Source organism: Columba livia, chromosome 1, assembly GCF_036013475.1.
Source record: "Columba livia isolate bColLiv1 breed racing homer chromosome 1, bColLiv1.pat.W.v2, whole genome shotgun sequence".
NCBI classification, from domain to species: Eukaryota; Metazoa; Chordata; class Aves; order Columbiformes; family Columbidae; genus Columba; species Columba livia.
In genome coordinates this window covers 132,312,067-132,330,340 of record NC_088602.1, presented here as the reverse complement: position 1 = coordinate 132,330,340, position 18,274 = coordinate 132,312,067, and the positions used below count along the sequence as shown (strand labels likewise).

The 18,274-nt window shown below is 35.7% G+C and overlaps 1 protein-coding gene across 9 annotated transcripts in view; it reads right to left on the bottom strand.

Moving 5' to 3' along the window:
- Window positions 1-18,274, bottom strand: part of PIK3C2G (phosphatidylinositol-4-phosphate 3-kinase catalytic subunit type 2 gamma) — a 354,168-nt gene that overhangs the window by 60,606 nt on the left and 275,288 nt on the right. For all 9 annotated transcript variants that reach the window (XM_065030454.1, XM_065030418.1, XM_065030425.1 and 6 more), the window contains 3 exons: window positions 17,259-17,388; window positions 15,026-15,162; window positions 12,355-12,524 (listed from right to left, as the gene is read on the bottom strand). In XM_065030454.1, coding sequence (XP_064886526.1) covers window positions 12,355-12,524; window positions 15,026-15,162; window positions 17,259-17,388 — 437 coding nt within the window. The remainder of the gene's footprint in view (window positions 1-12,354; window positions 12,525-15,025; window positions 15,163-17,258; window positions 17,389-18,274) is intronic.

Below are 18,274 nucleotides of genomic sequence, written 5' to 3'. Positions count from 1 at the left end.
CTTGTTGAAGCCAGAGAGATAGAGCCAAAAAATTAGCAACATTAATATTTTCACTTATCTATGGACAGAAGTCCAACCTAAATCCTGATTTAAAAGCACTGTAGCATCTTGAGAGTGTTTAAAAATAAAATATTTTTCTTTTCTGCATTTACATATTTGACATAAAATATTCCAAATCAAAATAGTGCTGTAAAGGTCCCATTTGATGTATTATGTCCAAAATTCCTATTTGATTTCTGATGTTCAAGTGCATCAAGAGACACAATTACATTATGAAAACATAGCCCTTTCTGAGCTAGTCCAAGTCTCCCACATGAAGCTACTTGAGCTGCAAACAGATACTGGAATCAGAATTTACTTTACTGGAAGAAACATGGTGTTTAACATTTTTGGGTTGGGCTGTGGGCCAACTTCCACATAATCCAACGACTGCAGCACTAGCCAATTGTCTTACTGGTGTTGCTAATGGATCCATTTGAACATACAACCGATATTTTAGTATTTATATTATCTATATTAATTTTACTTTCAAGATCTTTTTATGCAGTTTTACAGGGTTTAAAATTTCTCAGTGTCATTTGACTGTCTTCTAAGCTGGTAGGCCTGTCCTCCCTTGTTAACATGCAAAATGCAATGCAGAATTCTGCTTTCCCTGTTCTTGCTCAAGGTCTCATGATATCAGAGCCTCTCCCACAAAGGTAAATCCTGCAATCAGATGCTGAAGCTTCGTTCCTGCCTATGTCTAAGCTGCTTATAAAGGGAACACTTTGCAATTGAAATTTAAAAAAAAAACAACAATCAAACACATAAAACAATACAGTCATTTCTCATGATAATATCAAAAAGCAAAGTTTCAGTGGGAGGAGATGCTTACTCACTGAAGAGTACATTAAGGACTCTAAAAAAAACAAATGACAGGACTGAATGTCTACACACAGATGCAAAATGTTCCTTACTGTTTTCACAAACTCCTTTGGAATACAAAAACATGGAAGGGGATAGTCTAAAATTTACTCCAGCAAAATTACAAACAGCCAAGTCAAGTCACCATCCATAATGTGTGGGAAAACTTACATTAGCAAACAATGGAGGCTGTTTTAGCCTACATAAGAAAACAATGTATACCCTGGTGCTGGATGAACATTCTAACTTACACACACACACATTCAAATGAACCTTATCCCCAAGCACAGCCTGTGTTTTTATATTTAAATCTTCTTTATATTTAAACCTTCTTTGTGGTACATTGTCAAGATCATATTACATGATGGCATTTATTCAGAAGATATGCAATGCATCCAAAGGCCTGGTAATAATAACTATGACAGATATCACTCATTTGGATATAAGTCTACTACATGACTTGCTCACATGAAGTTATCTGAAAGGTATACACATGAAATGCTGCTTAGTCCAAAACACACCCTCAAGATCACAGCTAAGCCTTATAATACTTTATACCCATAGAATGTTCAAAGACCAAAGACTGTTTTACAGTCAACGGGACAAGAGTCCCTTGGCCTGAAATCTGTGTCTATTACAACTTCCATCAAATTAATGAAATGACTGGCACCAGTTTAAAAAAATAGGTATAATGAGCCTTTTATCATATCTCTGTAGAAGACCAAACCCCTTTTCTTTATGATGTTCTAAAGAAATATAGAATTGAAGCATTATTGAATGATCCCTACTGTATACTGGTAATGTTGGGTATCATCATTTCTAGAAAAAAAAAAAAAAAGCCTAATCAAGCGATCTGATGTGGCTTGATATAGATCAAAGATCTACAGCCAATAAGCCTCCCAAAATCATTAAAGCTACCTTACCACAGCTTGCTCACTATTTCTTTTCTTTCTCTTTTTTTTCACTCCCCCACTAAATCTCTGGATGACATTAATGAGTCCTTTGGTTTTATAACAGAAATCAGTCAAAAAGGCAATATACCCACTTATGACAGAACCTGATTGCAGTCTTGGACCTTAAAGACTCATACTTTACTATGGCTGTGACAAAAGAGTTTACTCAAGTGATTCAGTGAGAAGCAAGGCTAGTTTTATGGGTTTGTTTTGTTTTGTTTCTTTATTGTGTACTGCTTTTAGAAATTTAAGATTTTCATGGGAATGTGTTTTGCACTTCCTCTGGAGATTAAGCATGTTTGGATGATATGTCATGAGAGGGAGGAAAGAAAGGAAACCTCAAGTAACTGAAGAGATCATCATGCAAAAATAAACTTTCTCTGGGGTGATGGGAACATTTACTGAGACTTCACTGTAGGCTGGAAATACGCTGCCTTCCAAGACGACCAGTAAGATCATGAGGATTTGTCACGAAACACTGGATGTAAACTGATTAACAAAGCTTGTAAGGTCAACAACGGTTTTAGTTTTTCCTACTATGAATCTCACGGTACAGAACAATTAAGAATGATACATTGAGTTCCTTTTACATTAAGTCGAAAAAGCAGATAAGATCATCAGCAACAAATGACCTTTACCCTGATCCAATCTAAACTTCCTATGGAAAAGTTCAAGTCACACACAGTAATGCAACATCAAAACTGTTGTAGTCCAAGTTGTCATATGGACATAGTAGAAAGTGCATGAGAAACCATACAGAACTGTTTCAATTTAAAAACCAACTGCTAAGCAGCATATGCCCCCGTGTATTCCCTGACTGCTTTAAAATAATTTTGGCTGAGTCAAGAGTGACTGACAGTATTCAGCATGACTACGTGGAATTTAGATGTATCCAGTAAAACAGGAGAAGCTTTTAGGGAGCATTTGAATGCTGACATCATTTGCCCAGCAGCAAGAGCCAAGAGCTTATTGAAGAACACACTGACACAAAGTAAATGAACACGAGTGCTTAATTCTGCAAGCGAAGTGAAAATGTCTAATCATAAGAATCCTATGCATTTGTAGACATAGAAAAAACCACAAGCAAAAATGTATTCCTTTCACATATTAAAAATGAAACAGTGAACAACAGCACAATACAATTAGTCTCCAGCAAACACATAAAGAGTCATAAAAAATATACCTGGAAAGGAATCACAAGCAATACTTTATCTTTCTGCTTACCAGGACAACATCAACCATAAACATGCTTCTGAGATGCTTATTTAGCCTATTCTCAAAGATTTTTAGTGACAGAGTTCTTCTCCAACCTCCCTATCAAATTTCTGTTCCAGTATCTCCCCTCACGTTCTTCCCTTAATGCCTAACCTAACCTTGCTGTGCGTTTATCCTACTATTTTTTCTTCTTTCCTAAGGGAACAAGAAGATCCCATCTTCTTTACAGCAGCCTCAAATGTACTTGCTAAATGTTATTATGTCTTTCCTCCATCTTCCATAGATAATTGTTTCATCCGTTTGTCATAAGTCTTGTTTTCCAGATGTCTGATAATTTTAATTGCTTTTCTCTGGCCTCCTTATTCAAATCTTTTTAAAAGTAAAATGTTGAGAATACTCCAGCTGAAGTTTCACCAGTGACACGTGAAGCAAAAGGATTACTTCACATTTAATTCTTTCTGATTCAATATTCTATTTTTGACTCATATTTAACTCGTCTGTAGTATAACCCTCAGATACCTTTCTGAAAAGCTACCTATCACTGTTAATCCCAACTCTCATCACAGTCAAAACCTCTTACGACAGATCTCTACTAAAAAATGAACAAACATATCCTCATAATGAAAATATTGAAAGATGTCAGTCCCACCACAAACCTGTTATAGAAGGTGACAGTCTCCTCATCAAGCATAGAATCTAAATGAGGTAAATATCTTTTAAGTGACCTCGCGACAGAGCAGTAGTTCTGAGCTTTGTATAAAATGTAAATGCTGGACTTGACAGCAGTTTTCCCATTGACTTCAACGACAGTTGATACTACTTCTATTTTCACTGGTTTGTACTGTAAATCTATGTTCACATTTGTTTAGAAAACTTTTGTTTTCTATTTCTTTTAGTGAAAAAATCTTGCTAACACTTCCACAGACATATGTCTGCTCAACACTAAGCAGACTCTTGCTAAGACTTTATTCCTCAAATCACCCAGACCTGACATACATATATCGATCCATGTCTAAATAAAATGATAGTCTAAACTTCAATTGCCCTATAGTAATTACACTGCTATAAAAAGGAGTAGAAGTGAGAAGTGAATTAGCAATTTGAAACAGCTTCTCAAAAAACCCAGGATTTATTTATCCTGAGAGATTTAATCTCAACTGTATTTTTAATAGCTTTTATTTCCAGTAACATACACATAGAGAGTTGCTTGCTCAAACCGGGAACTTGTGACTAAGCTTCCAGGAAAAAAGGACACATATAGGAAGTGGAAGAAAGGACTGGCCACAATGGAGAAATATAGAAAGTCTGCCTGGGCATGCAGAAATGGTGTTAGGAAAGCCAAAGCTCAACTGGACGTATAACTGGTGGAGGACATGAAATGCAATAATAATAAGTTCTATTGATTCATCATCAGTGAAAGGAGAATGAAGAAAATGTGGACCTGCTGCTGACTGGAGATTTAGTGACATAAGAACACAGACAAGGCTGCGGTACTTGTAGCCTTCTTTCCTCAGGATTCACTAACAAGGCCCTCCAGGTGGTCAACAGCGAGCTGAGTATGAAACAGTGGTGGGCCAAATATGAGCCCTGGGAAGTGATAAAGACTAACAGCAGCCTGGGCTGAACTCATGAGAGAGCAGCCAGTAGATGGCCTTTACTTGGCACTTGTTCATATCTTGCCAAAAAAAGAAAGATGTCACTAAACTGGAGTAAGTTCAGCAGAGGGCTACCAAGATGCTTGGGAGTTAGAGCACTTGCCTATGAGGAGAGGCTGAGAAAAGTGGGCCTGTTTACCTAGGAGATGAGAAGGTTTTCAGGAGATCAAACAGCAATATTCTAGTATCCATAGGAGGTTATGAAACAGATGGATCCAGGCAAAAGTAAGAGAGAAAATTGAAACAGCTGAGGTTCTAACTAGCCATAAGAAAAAACCCTTTCACTACAAGGATGATTAAATATTGAAAAAGGTTGCCTGGAGAGGTTTTCACTGGACATTGCCCTGGGTAAACCGGTCTGAATCTTATCCACTTATTACTTAGAAAGATTTCTGAATGTCATGAGCACCCTTGACTTAGGTAAACTATGTGACCTGGATGTTCAAAACATGCATCTCCTATTTTTCACCTATATTCTTCAACCGAACGACCAGAAGTCAAGTCTATTCCAGAAAACATGGTTTTAAATCTATTTTCTGCCATTTCTGCAGCTGTTTGAGGTACCTACTGCATAAAAAGTTCTCTAACCACAAATTTGAAATCTCATTTCTTATTACAGTTTTACCTACTTTATTTTTATATTAACATCTATCTTTACAGGCAGAAACATCAAACTAGAAATAATCTTCTGAATTGCTTTGGTAACTGAGGATAGTTCTTAAACCATTATGGTCTTATTTATTCATGACTTCTTATGTATATATATATATATATACATATATATATGGTATATATGTATATGTAGAGTTACTTCTTCTTATGTATATATCAACTTTGCTATTATAATTATTTTTTCGCTATCAGAGCCTTAATGTTAGATTTCCAGTAAAATAACTGTGTTGGACGTGCCCACTACTTTGATCAGTATTGAAAGAAATATTTCACACATTGGACTGGCCTGTTTTGAAAGATTTATCTGTTTCTGTGGTAATTGAATTAGTTACATTGAGATTTAATCATGCTTACCAGATACTGTAGAAAACAAGCTATAATCCTTGCCTAAGCTAAGGGCTTTGATTCATCATTCTGTTAACATCTAGTTTCCCCATGTAAAATGAGCCACGGTATCTTTATTTGTGCCCCTTTGCCTGTGCAAAGTGCAAATGAATGTGACAACTAAATCCCTTTCATTTTGAGACAATTGAAGTTAGTGAGTTTGTAAATCATGGAGATTTGATTACATCTGGTCCCATAACACCACTCTGCTAAGTGACAGTATAGCTAACACAGATGTTGACAGCTGAGGTTAAACATGGTCACAGTTCTTAGCGTAGACCTCGCTTTTGCGGTGTGTATTGCCTCTGGTGATCATCTGGAAGCTTACCTTGTAACAAGAAATTTGCAATAGACTCATGATGGTTAAAAAGCAATCTGTGTCCAGCTCAGGCACCTTCTGAGCTGAGTTAGGATCCTCTGTTCAGTTAGACACATATAAAGCTGCCTGCAGTCAGAGTCACCAGGAAGGAGACTGCATAACAATGTTAAGGTGGATTTAAATCCTTTCTAAACTTCACGTTCAATACCTATCTTTGAAAGTGCTCAGTACAGCATTCCTGATGCCTTATACCATTTTCTAAGACTATCAAATTTTACAGGTTTGTTAGGAGCTTAGTACTAACCCTATTGATAAAACACTTGGGAGTTAATTCACGGGGAGATTGGAGCAATTCTTCTTGTTAATAGAGATTGTTGGACAACTGCTTTTTGTGTTCTGTCTGACCTTCATTACTGAAAAAAAGATTTTAAAACTCTTGCCTATAAGTTGCCTTAAAATAAATAGAACAAGTGGGCTTATATCCCACACCCACCAAATACTCCATAACAGGTCTTTTCATTATGAGATGGCTATTTGGAATACACATTAGTAAATTGTTGCAGGGGTTTTGTATGTCACCAGGCAAAACAGAGAAAGAAACCAGTGATGAAGGAGCTGAATTGCACAGAAATTCCTTAAGGCAGGGGACTCATTTAAGGATGAAGGACAAAGGTGTCATGTACAGAACAAGTAGAAAAAGATACCAAGACCAAGAAACAGAGATTAATTTAAAAGCGCTTGATGTATACTTGACTGTGTATGAGAACAACTTCCCCTGAAAAAGGTATGTACCAAAAGCTTTTGGAGAAAGAGATGATGCAATAAAATGTTTCTGATGGGAGCAGGAAAAATATTTGCCTCTGTAAAGAGTTATACTTTGAAAAGAATAACAAATAAAATAATATAATCAAAACAGACAGTGAACATGATGTCTTCTTTCCCTTTTCATTCTGTTTTATTGTTGAACTTCCTGTCTCTAGAGTCACATTCTACAAAAAATCATGGAGTGACTGGCAGAAAGAAAAGGAGGGAAGGGCAGGAAGAAATCTCTAAAGCAGGATGATGATACGGAATCACCTAAACAACTCATGTGCAATAAATCTGCGCAGAGGGAATTCCATTGGTGGCTCTGAAGGGATCAAACAATTTCTCTAGCCCAGATAATTGTTAACAAGAACACATGATAACTCCTTCAAGAAAGCGGCTGTTCCTGAAGATAGGAAAGCAGTTTATGTCATGCTTGAAATGAATGAAAAGCCAAGAAAGATACTGACAGTTGCAGCAGATGAAAGCAGATGTTCTTCTTCAGCAGAAGAACAACCAGCTCGGGCAAACGAAACTGGATAGGGTCAAATGTGTACAGACACTGGGAAAAGCAGTGCCTCTCTTAACTGTCACGGTACTTTGAAAAGGATAACAAAAATAAATTAAGGATATAAAGTGGGTAGTGTACATAATTTACTCTGATTTCTAAAAGCGTTACTTGAATGCCCTCCACAAGAGGCTATTACTGAAAATAAATAACCAATTGCAAAGGGCAAACTACTATACTACCCAGAATCAATAATTACAGAAAGCATCAAAACGGCAACAATAAACACCTACTCTTCAAGGCAGACAAAGATAAAAGAAGTGCATCTGAAACTCATGACTGCAACTTGTGCTGCTCATATGTTCTCACACTTGACTTGTACTTTTGGTGTTTAACTTGGGGCAATTAGATACACCTGAATTTCAGAAGTGATGGACTTCTTGCCTCATAAATTTAAGCCCCTTTAGGTCCTGTTACATTGGAGGTGACATTGTTTCATATTTAGGTCTTTATGCATATTTCATCTTTCAGTCCTTATGCAGAGACTTCTGTGTATGACTATCTTTAAACATCTCTACAGTCTCATTAAAAACATTTGAGCTACTAAGGTGCTTTAAGTCATGAAATTAATTCTTTCCAGGATTTTAGTCAGAGATTTTTGGAGGGTGGCAAAGAATAAGGAGTTATATAAACTAATAACTCCACAATGATCATGTCAGAAAAATAAATTGAAACTGCAGAAAATTAATTAATAAATAGGCATATTGAAAATTGTTAATGAAATCTTTCAACAGGTAATACAGGTTGGTCAAACAATTTTCATGTACAAATTTAGAAAATTTAAAGTTATTATACTTTAAGGTGTTACTTTCAAATTTTAGACTCTTCCTTTGATGAGTACCCTAAATAAAACTTTAAGAAGGCAAAAAGAAAAAGTAAAATTCTCTAATTCCTTTCTTCCTATTTTTTGAAAATAAATGAAATAGATAACAAGTAGTCAAAGAACATAGATACGACATATTTTTTCCTGACTGACAGGATACAGACAACTTTTTTTGTTCTAAAAAGAAATATCTGAAAAGAACGTATTTTTTTCATATAAACACTTCCAGTGAGACAGTAACACTCATTTTATGTTATTAACACTAAAAATGAAACGTGTTACTTTTAAAATTTAAAAAGGCACTTCTACTTCTTTACATGCTCAGATTTTCTTTAGTGCTTTTCAGTATAGGAAAACACTGACATAAGAAGAAAGTGTGGGAAACATAATTTTCCCATATTTGTAAACTTCTTTCAAAAAACTGGACTTTCCCAACGGAATAGTTAGGCTGCCTCTAGTAATTAACTTTGTAGAAGAAAACCAGCTTAGCAGATTTAACTTCTGGGAAAACCGCACAAAGACACAATATTAGTTTGGCAAAGAGACAAGAGAGTCTCTATGATTCAGACCAGGGAAAAAAAAAAGGCCAGTGAGTATAGTAAATAATGAGAATGACTGAATATTAAAATAAAAATAAATAAATGGACACCTAGCTTATCAAAAGATGAATATACAGTGCGCCATGAACTGGACTACTCCGTAAGTTGCCATCAGGTTTCAGACTACATATCAATGACTGAAAAAATGTAGATGACAGTCCTGGAAGTGACTGGTAGTGGAGAGGATGAAACTGCTGAGGTTAGGATTAGTTCAGTTAGCACAGGATTTAAATAAATCTCTTGTTGCTTAATTCACCAAAGAAGAAATGTTCAAAAGGAACTGGCCAGAACTAAAAAGAAGAAAACAAAAGCAAAGAAAGAATAGGAGATATAACCATGAGCCAGACACCTTCTTCTGTACCATTTGATGACTGACCTGGTCCCATATGATAGCTTTATAATATTACACCTATTTCAGTTAGAGCTGGTCTAAGATGATTACCACAGAATACTCAGTAGATAAAGAAGAGGATGGATATATGAAATTAAATGAGAAAAGTTTCTTCATGCAGCTTGAAGTATACCTGCAGAATTCATTGCCTTAGGGGAATGAAGAGTCAAATGCGACAGCTGGATTAGAGAATGAAAGGAGGAGTATTTTAATTAACACTAACAAAATGTGCAATCCAAAATTATTACCAAAAAAAAAAAAGATAATGAAATCTCATGGTTCAGTAGGAAATTCCCCTGTGGGACTTTGGGAATAATTTTTCTGCCAAGATCTGTTGCTATGTTGTTGTTTACATACATCATATGTGTCTCTCCAACGCTTCTGAAACAGTTTCTAGACCCATGTAAAGACAGGTTATTAGTATTATTAAACATAGTTGCTACACTGTGAAGTTACATGGAACTGGAAAAGACAGTAAGTTCGTGATTCCTCTTCCTTCTGAAATCAACAAGAGTTAAGCTACTGATTTGTGCGTTGGACTCAAAACTGAGTAGCATTAATGGACATAATTTAAAGATGGGAGTTGGAATCAGAAAGTAAAAACAAAATCACATTTTTGGGTGTTATACAATCATGAATACAAAAGCAAGTACAACTGCATGAATCACGTCAGCTTCAAAGAGTTCTCTGAAGACTCATATTCAATTTGATAGAAAGAACTGCAACCCATGCATGCAGCAGGCAATTCTCAAAGCTGCCATGCTTGCCTTTCGCTTTATTTGCATGAGAAGAAATGCTGCGTATGCACAATATGGGAAAGGACCTATCCCCATGAAGCTTTCTGAGGAATAAAAGTCAATGGCAAAAAGCGGTCCCTGAGAACAGAAAATGGACAGCTGTGGCAAGCAAGTTATCTTTCTAAATTCTCAAAAGAATGATTATTTTAAACAGTTTTGATGGGGACTCCTTTTCTATAAGCATTCCTTAATTTGCATAGATTCCATTTACAAAAAAAAAAAGGAGTTTGTGTAATGTGCATGAAGACCAGTTGCACGTACAGGGATTTGTATTGGATCCTTTTCATTCTTTAAAGTCACCTATAGAACTTCACAAGCATGTGTATAGCATCTACTGTACAAAACCCTAATGGTCAGCACTCACAATTCTAAAGATTTGAAAGCATTGTGCTGCTCTTTTATCAATATTATTTTAGGAGTATGATACTGTTGGGGGTGTAAAGAACTGAAATAAAAGCCTAAGATAAAGAGCTATTAAAGAAATCAGGGGCTAAGCCTATTTCAGGACTCGCCTTGTGGGAATGAATAGATACAAATGGCACTGAGGGTTTCAAATTTTGAGAAAGCTCGAAATTTATGGGATGTAGAAACGTGACGTCCCTGTATTCCTGGGTTACAAATAAAATGTTACATTTAATGAAGGTGCATGCAGCTCATGAGAACTATAGCCATAGATATTGTATCAGCTCGGTTGCACGTAGGTATGAAGAAGACGAGCATTGTCCCATGATTTTCACAACATGCTGTTCAGTACGAGTACTAGTTTTACTAAAGAACCAAAAGTGCACTCTATGAATGGAGGCCCTAAAATATACTACTTTATTTAATAGTTTTGAAGTAATATATTTCATGGACAAACAGGAAAAAATGGCTGCTGTGTATGGAAGTGACTGTATTTTAATCCATTTTCTTAGACTTTATAAGAAGGTGTAGTATGACTGAGTTGTAAAACTGTAAAATTAATATCTATTTTTATTATTGCTATTACGTCTTATTTGTCTAAATTTGGTTGTTGTGTCCACCCTATATTTGCTTCATCCTGTCGTTCAAACTAGGTAATTCTTTGCTTACGTAAAACTACTGCTCAAGAAAATTCCTGTTAGGTTCTAAAAGGAAGTTTGCTGGAGTGAGGGATGCAGCACTTGACTCAGAGTGTGCATGAGTGTCTTTTTTCATTACTCTGTTCTGCTTTATTCTTTCACAGCAAATAAGTGGGATTAAGGGAGCAGATCTTGAATGATTGATGATAATTCTGAGCACTGCAACTAAATCTTTTGACTGCCTGGCTTAGAAGTACTTATTATCCCCATCAGCTTCTCTCATATCAATACTCCCACGCTGTTATTTCTGTCTAACACACTGAGATAGTCTAGAATAGTCAAAGGCCAGCTTAAAAAATAAATTAAAAAAAATAATTTTTTTTAAAAAAAGGAACAATTAGTCCAAACTTAATTCTGGGAATAATTCTGGAAATTATTAGCAAACACGAAGGAATTTGGGATCATTTATCCATTCTGTACTCTGCCACAACAGCTTTTTTGTATTTTGCACATATTGGCATTATCCTAACTATTCTTATTCCATTCCAATTCATTCGTCCTAGTATGTTCACATTAGGAACTAGAATATAGGATCACATTATTGTATTTATCTTCATCATGCTTCATCATGGGACAGTTACATCACAGATAGATACAAACACAGAAAAATCAGTCTTGTTTAGGTAAAATCAGACATTTGCAAAACAGCCCCTGAACTCAGTGCAGTTAGATGTAAAACTTCAAAAGATAATGAGAAAATTGCAGTTTTACCCACAGAAGCATAATGATTAATTATTCTCCATGTCTATTTGGAAAATGTAGTCTCTTCTCTGAATACAGGAAGAAAGTGGTCAATTAGGTACATCTATAGTTTTGTATCCATCACAGGAAAGCTTATCTATTGGAAAAAAATAACAGGTATCAAAATTATTTTGGCATAGGTCAGTCTGGTCATTACTGAATTCCATCATTCAAATCTCTGCCCAAACAAGGGATTTAGAAATTTGTTTTAGACTGAAAGGGCATCTCCAACATCTCATTTCAATTCCTTTTCCAGTAATTCCTATGTTTTCAGAGGTTTTTGTGAACAACAAAAAGATGTTGTTCTGGAAAATTCGGAAAGGAAAAAAAGCATGATCTCACTTCTACTTTTTTCATGGGTGTTGATAGGACTGTGAAATTTTGGAACACTGCTTTAAAGTTTAATATGTGTGTTACTGTAGATACCAACCTTCTGATGCTTCCAAATGTCTGTGCATGACCTAAAAATCTTCCAAAATCTATGTGGAACATGTGTCCAGAACTTGTCAGCATTATGTTGTCACTGTGTCGGTCACAGACTCCCAGAATGAAGGTAACAACACACCAGCCAGCACAGGAATAAAAGAAATTCCTTATTGCCTAGTTAGTAAAACAAAAGCATTTACTGGAAATATACAGAGATGTGTTTGGTTTTGACACTAATAAGAAAACTAAAAGTTGTAGTTCTATAAATGCTATGTTGCTAAAATTGTAACAGCAAGGTGTCGGTAGGAATAGTACTCAAACAAGTAATATGCGAATTTCAAAGTAACAATAAAAAAACAATTTTATGCATGAGATTTTCACCTTTTGTTTTACAGATACTTGGAATTCTATGGAAAACTTCTAAGGTGAAATGTACCTAAGGAAAGAAAGCTTCTTGGCAGGAAGCTGACATTTTCTGTTCAATAGCGGGCAGTATATTGTGGAAACAATTGTTTGGAAATTAGTTGGAAATCTGCAAATGTAACCATTTGTTTTGCAAAGAAAGGTTATTTTACACACATTGTACTGTTCTGTACCTACATGGTTCTTTTTTGTCCAGAAGTCCATTACCTTTCTCAAATCCTAATTAATCAAGTCTCACAATATTCCAGCCCAAAGAATTAAACCCCATTTTACAGAAATGAACTGAAACAAAGAAAGGCTAAATAGTTTTCTGCTCATAGCATCTGCAAATCTGAATAGACTATGGGATCAAACCCAGTATCATGCAGGGAGATACAAGAGAGTGATTAAACCAAAACTCAGCCTAGCAGTTGTGTTTAATATAACCTATTCATCTGATGCTCATTTACATGGTGGAGATGTCTGCTTTCATGGTTAGTGTGCTTCATGTAAGTAGATTGGCTCATTCAGATTTATCTCATTAATCTCTTTATAATATTACATTGTGGCATTGCTGTTTGCCAAAAATGTGCCCATGGCAGACGCAGGAAAATGTTCAGGGTAATGATCTGCTCATCAGACACTCATAGGAGGATTCCAGGTTTTATGCTAACTTCAGTGTGAAGTATATAAAAAATGCAACTTCACCTAGTAGAAAAATCTACCTAACCTCTTTGACAACACACAAACTTGGTATCCTCTCTCAGGGGAGAGGTATTCCTGATTCAAATAATGATCACTTTTCTATCCCAAAGGATAAGGAATAGCTCTTGTATTCTTTTTAATTTTACCTACTACAGTTTATGAACTGAAAACGTAGTTCTTGTTCAGGAGTTTTAATCTCCCATAAATCTCAATCACAATGTGGTTCATTTATATAGAAACCCAAACAACCCTAAACTGTGATCTGGACAAAAATGGCATTAGCCAAGGTAAATCATTATTTCAGCATCGAGGATTTCCCTGCAAATGCAGGGTGTCGTCTGTGATGGCTGATAGGGATGATAGCACTGTGGAAGACTTAGGCCACACCACAAGAGTTTGGTGAATTTTATGTTTAACTGTACTACTTACTCACTTTGGTGACCTTGGATAAAACACCTAAGCTTTCTGTGATTTTTGTTCACTCAACTGTAAAACGAGGATATTAAAGCTTATTCCACATGAGCTCTTTGAGCACCTTAGAAATAGTATTGTATGAGTAAAAAATTATGAAGGAGTAAAAGAGAAAGGTTTATTCACCAGTGAGAACAAGGTGAATGTAGAGTAGTAATTTTATGCACGCCCTATGCAATCAGATTGGACTGTATTTCATACATTTAAAAATTGAGAGAAAATAGGTAGAAATTGGGTTTAGAATATTTCACATTAATGGTACTTTTTAAAAACAGCAGCAAGAAATCAGAGTTTCAATCAATAACTAATAGTATCTCACTTCTAATGTAACACTGTAATTACAAAATTACTAAAGTTTATCAAACATATTTATGCTATACATCTACTAAGACTGTTAGAAAAACAATTTATTTTCACAGTGGTAAATACTGTGGGCATGGAATTGGGTTCTAAAAATTGAACCGGCAACACAAACATTAAAAGGTTTGTCATGGGCCTCAGAACATGCTCAGACAACAAAGAATGAATAGAAAGAGTTGCCGGGGAAACTTCTACTTCTATAAATAAAATCTCGAAATATTTGGCTCATGCATAATTTCCGCTTTCATAAAACCAGATGTATTATATGGCATCACACAGTGTGATATGAAAAGCATGATCTTACGTATCATATGACTAGGCAGTTTTGATAAAACAGCTTTCTAAAGCTGTAGGTATTGACATGGTTATTTCCAAATACAGGAAATCCACTGAGACTTTGCATGTGTTATATTTAAATAGAGTATTTAGAGAGCTGAGCTAAAAAAGAAACGTTTTTGAGTTCACTACTTAATTTCTACTTAGCTTCTCTTCACTTTAGTAGTAAACTTCAAAACACCTCTATGATATTTTTATAGAAAATCTATTACAATGCACCTGATTCAGAGCAATATCTCCTTAGACAGACAGTGGCATTTAAGTCAGTTCCCTGGCTTCTACGCATTTGATTTGTTTGTCTTGTGTCTGAGTCATTTGTTTTTGCTGCTTACTGTCATTTCATTTGGGTTTTTTCCTATGGTAAAACATGAAATATATAACAAGATTCATGACGATGTTACCTCTTGGTAACTTGATTCCAGAGGATGGTGATGACGGAACCATTTTTTAATTGTGTTTTCTTTCAATGGTCCTATCAGACCAGACTCCCTGTGGATCTTCGCTAGTGTAGTAGCATCTGGCACCATCTGTACCAATCCTAATCAGACAGAAGAAGAGTTCAAATGAAAAACCTTCAACTTTAAAAATATGAAGACCATCAATGAATATGGCTTATTGTTGGATCATTCCATGCAGAAAAAATACATGCTTAAAAGCTTCTAAAATAATGAATGCAATAGAAAATAGAGATCAGGATTGTTTTTCTCTTTGGAGACAAAAACCAAAGGACACTTAGTAAAAAGTGGCAGTTCTGCAAATGAGAAATTAAAACATCAATAACAATATTGAGGAAATAACTGCCTGAAGGTACCAACATGGCCAAAAATTTAACAAGATTCAAAGTGAGTACAATATGGACACAAATCCCCCAAAATCTATAAAATATAGGATCAGATCCTTACTACAAAATATAAAGTTATTTCATATGTGTTTATTGCCAAGAATGTTCCACAAATATTCTGGCAGTATGTGATACTGATCACAGCTGGGAGAGAGGATACTAGATGGTGCAGAAATTAGTCTGATCCAAGATGACATAAACTGGCACTTTGAAGCGCAAAGAGAAGCCAAGCATTTTTCATTGCTTCACTTGAATCCTCCGCCTCTACTGCATGCACTTAATTCAATGTTTTGGAACTGAGACCTGGCTTGCCAGCCTTCTGTCCCTGTCCCTGTGTGTGGTCCCTTGGCATGTCATCCCACAACTCACATTACAGGAAGGGCTTCCTTTAACAATCTCAGTTGGTGACAGGCTCCTCTATCATACCCTGCCTGGAAAGTGGGATCCTACCAGTGCTTCATCTGCTTTTCACCTTTCTATGAAACCTGATTTCTGTGTTCCCTTGACTATGAAATTATCACTTGCTGTCTGCCTTGTATAGAAAAGGTGGCCCATGAAGCAAGTCATTAGCCTGGGATTTGGAAGACCTGCGTGTACAAGACTACTTTTGCACATCCTATATGGGTTACAGGTATGTCACTTGGTCCTTTTATCCTTAATCATCAACTCTAAATCAATTATATTAACACTTACATAGCTCATAAGGAAAGACATTGTGAGGAAAATCTGTCTGACACCGAGAGACTGTCAGGCAGAGAATATTATTTGCAGATGATCCCTGTATCTTCCTTGGCAAAAATCAAGTTAAGTGTTAGTATATAAAAGAGACAATAATATTATGTTCAGAAATGGTATTCTTGTATTATTTGCCTTTGAAGTAGAAGCCTTCAAGCTTTAACCCCAACCCCTACAAAGAAGGAAAGAGTCTTTTCCAGGTCACCTTAACCACCCACCACGTCTGTGAAGTCATCTTTGTTTTCTCCTAGCTATCTCCTCCAGATCATTCATCCTCTCACATTTCCTCTTTGTGGCTCAGAAAGCAATGATTTTTTTTTTTTTTTTCAAAGTTTTTAGTTTTTGTACAGCAGGTAATCTGAATACATCAGTCTTCTACTTGTGCAAGGATTGTTTTTAGTAAAAGATCTGGAGAGTCAGTAAAAAATAGTAAGCTTATTGCTGTCAGTAAATTTCTGTAGCAAACAATTGGTATCCCTGCTACAGTTCTGCTATAACAACCATAAAAGAGGGAAATAAAGCTTTCAGATGAGTCAGGCCTGCCCTAAGCAGCATAAATCACAAGAGTAATATTTCAAAATCAACACTGCGAAGCTGTCATCACTTGTCTACAGGTACTTTGCACAGCCACATGCAAGTAGGTTAATTTAAGCATCTGTGAAGGATCACACTGGATTAAAACTTTAGTAGCAATAGCAAATTTTCTCCAAAACTCTCCTTTTGACGTGTGAAGTTACCATTAAGAATCTGGTGCAAGCTGATGATGTTGAGGCTTTTGGAAAATTCTAGCCTACATTACTAAAAACTCAATGAGTTTGGTGGTATGTATTCTGGCAGAATGTTAAGGCAGAATGAATAAACAAAATGAACATGCAGGAGTAGGCAAGTATACAATTTAGGGCCTAAGTAACAGAAGTTCTGAGCATTTTTTATTCTTTGGGGGGAATATAAATAAGGCACGCATTAAAATAAAAGCTAAAGGGTAGATTTTCCTTTACTGCCGTTTACATGACATATGAATAATATAATACAGGTAACTTTCATAATGTAAAACTGACCTTGGCCTTTTCCTGTAGATAAACACCTATAAGTGATCATTTGCATATCCAGTCCCTCTTGGAGCCAAATGCTGTCCATCACCCGAATAATTTGCAGAACCAGCATATCTTGACGTAGATCATCGCCTATCTGTGAAAATTGCACAAAAAATTCAGGTTTCAACTTCAATGCCATATAGAAATAACATGCTATTTCATTTAGATTTTTTCCCTCACCAAAATAGCTGCATTCATTTTACAGTAAACCCCTCTTCAAAGTTGCTACTTATCTTTCTGTATCAGAAGACGACAGAGTAAATGGGACACATAGGCAGAAACAGTTTTGGCAGCCACTGAGATGGTAACAAATGCTCCCTGATTAACAGCAGCCTTTCTACTTATTATTCCTATATAATTATTAGAATTTGAAAATTTAATCCGGAGGTAGGATCCTAATTTAGTTACATTTTAAAGTCTACCTAATGCTAGATCCTTTTTTACAAATGACAGCGTTTGTCTAATGTTAAGCTTCACACCTTGGTATTTGCAGCAGACTGAAAGCGAATTTTATCACGAATTTATATTTTATCCATGATATAATGCATATTCAGTTTCAAACAGTGATGCTGTGTTGACTGCTCTCCCCACAGAGCCAGTCAAACAACAATATTAGTGAAATGGGGCTTTAATTGTAGCCACAAGAGTTAATGAAGAGATTATCTTCAACCATGGCTGAGCAAATGGCCTGTGAAAACAAAAGGCCTGCTTTTTTTGTTTCCACCTCCTCCCCACCTCATCTAAAATACATGTGACTTTTACTGGTATTTTTAAGTGCTCTATTCTTTTATTACACTCTATGTACAAGCATTCCAATCAATGAACATTTAATGCTATGAAATGAATACTTAAGGACACATAATTATTCTTTAAAAATATATACATATATATTTCTTTCATTTAAAGGTAATCTTAACTCCAATCAATTATTCTTAGTACCCAAACATGAGAAAAATCTTGTTCTCTCCACTTATCTTCCC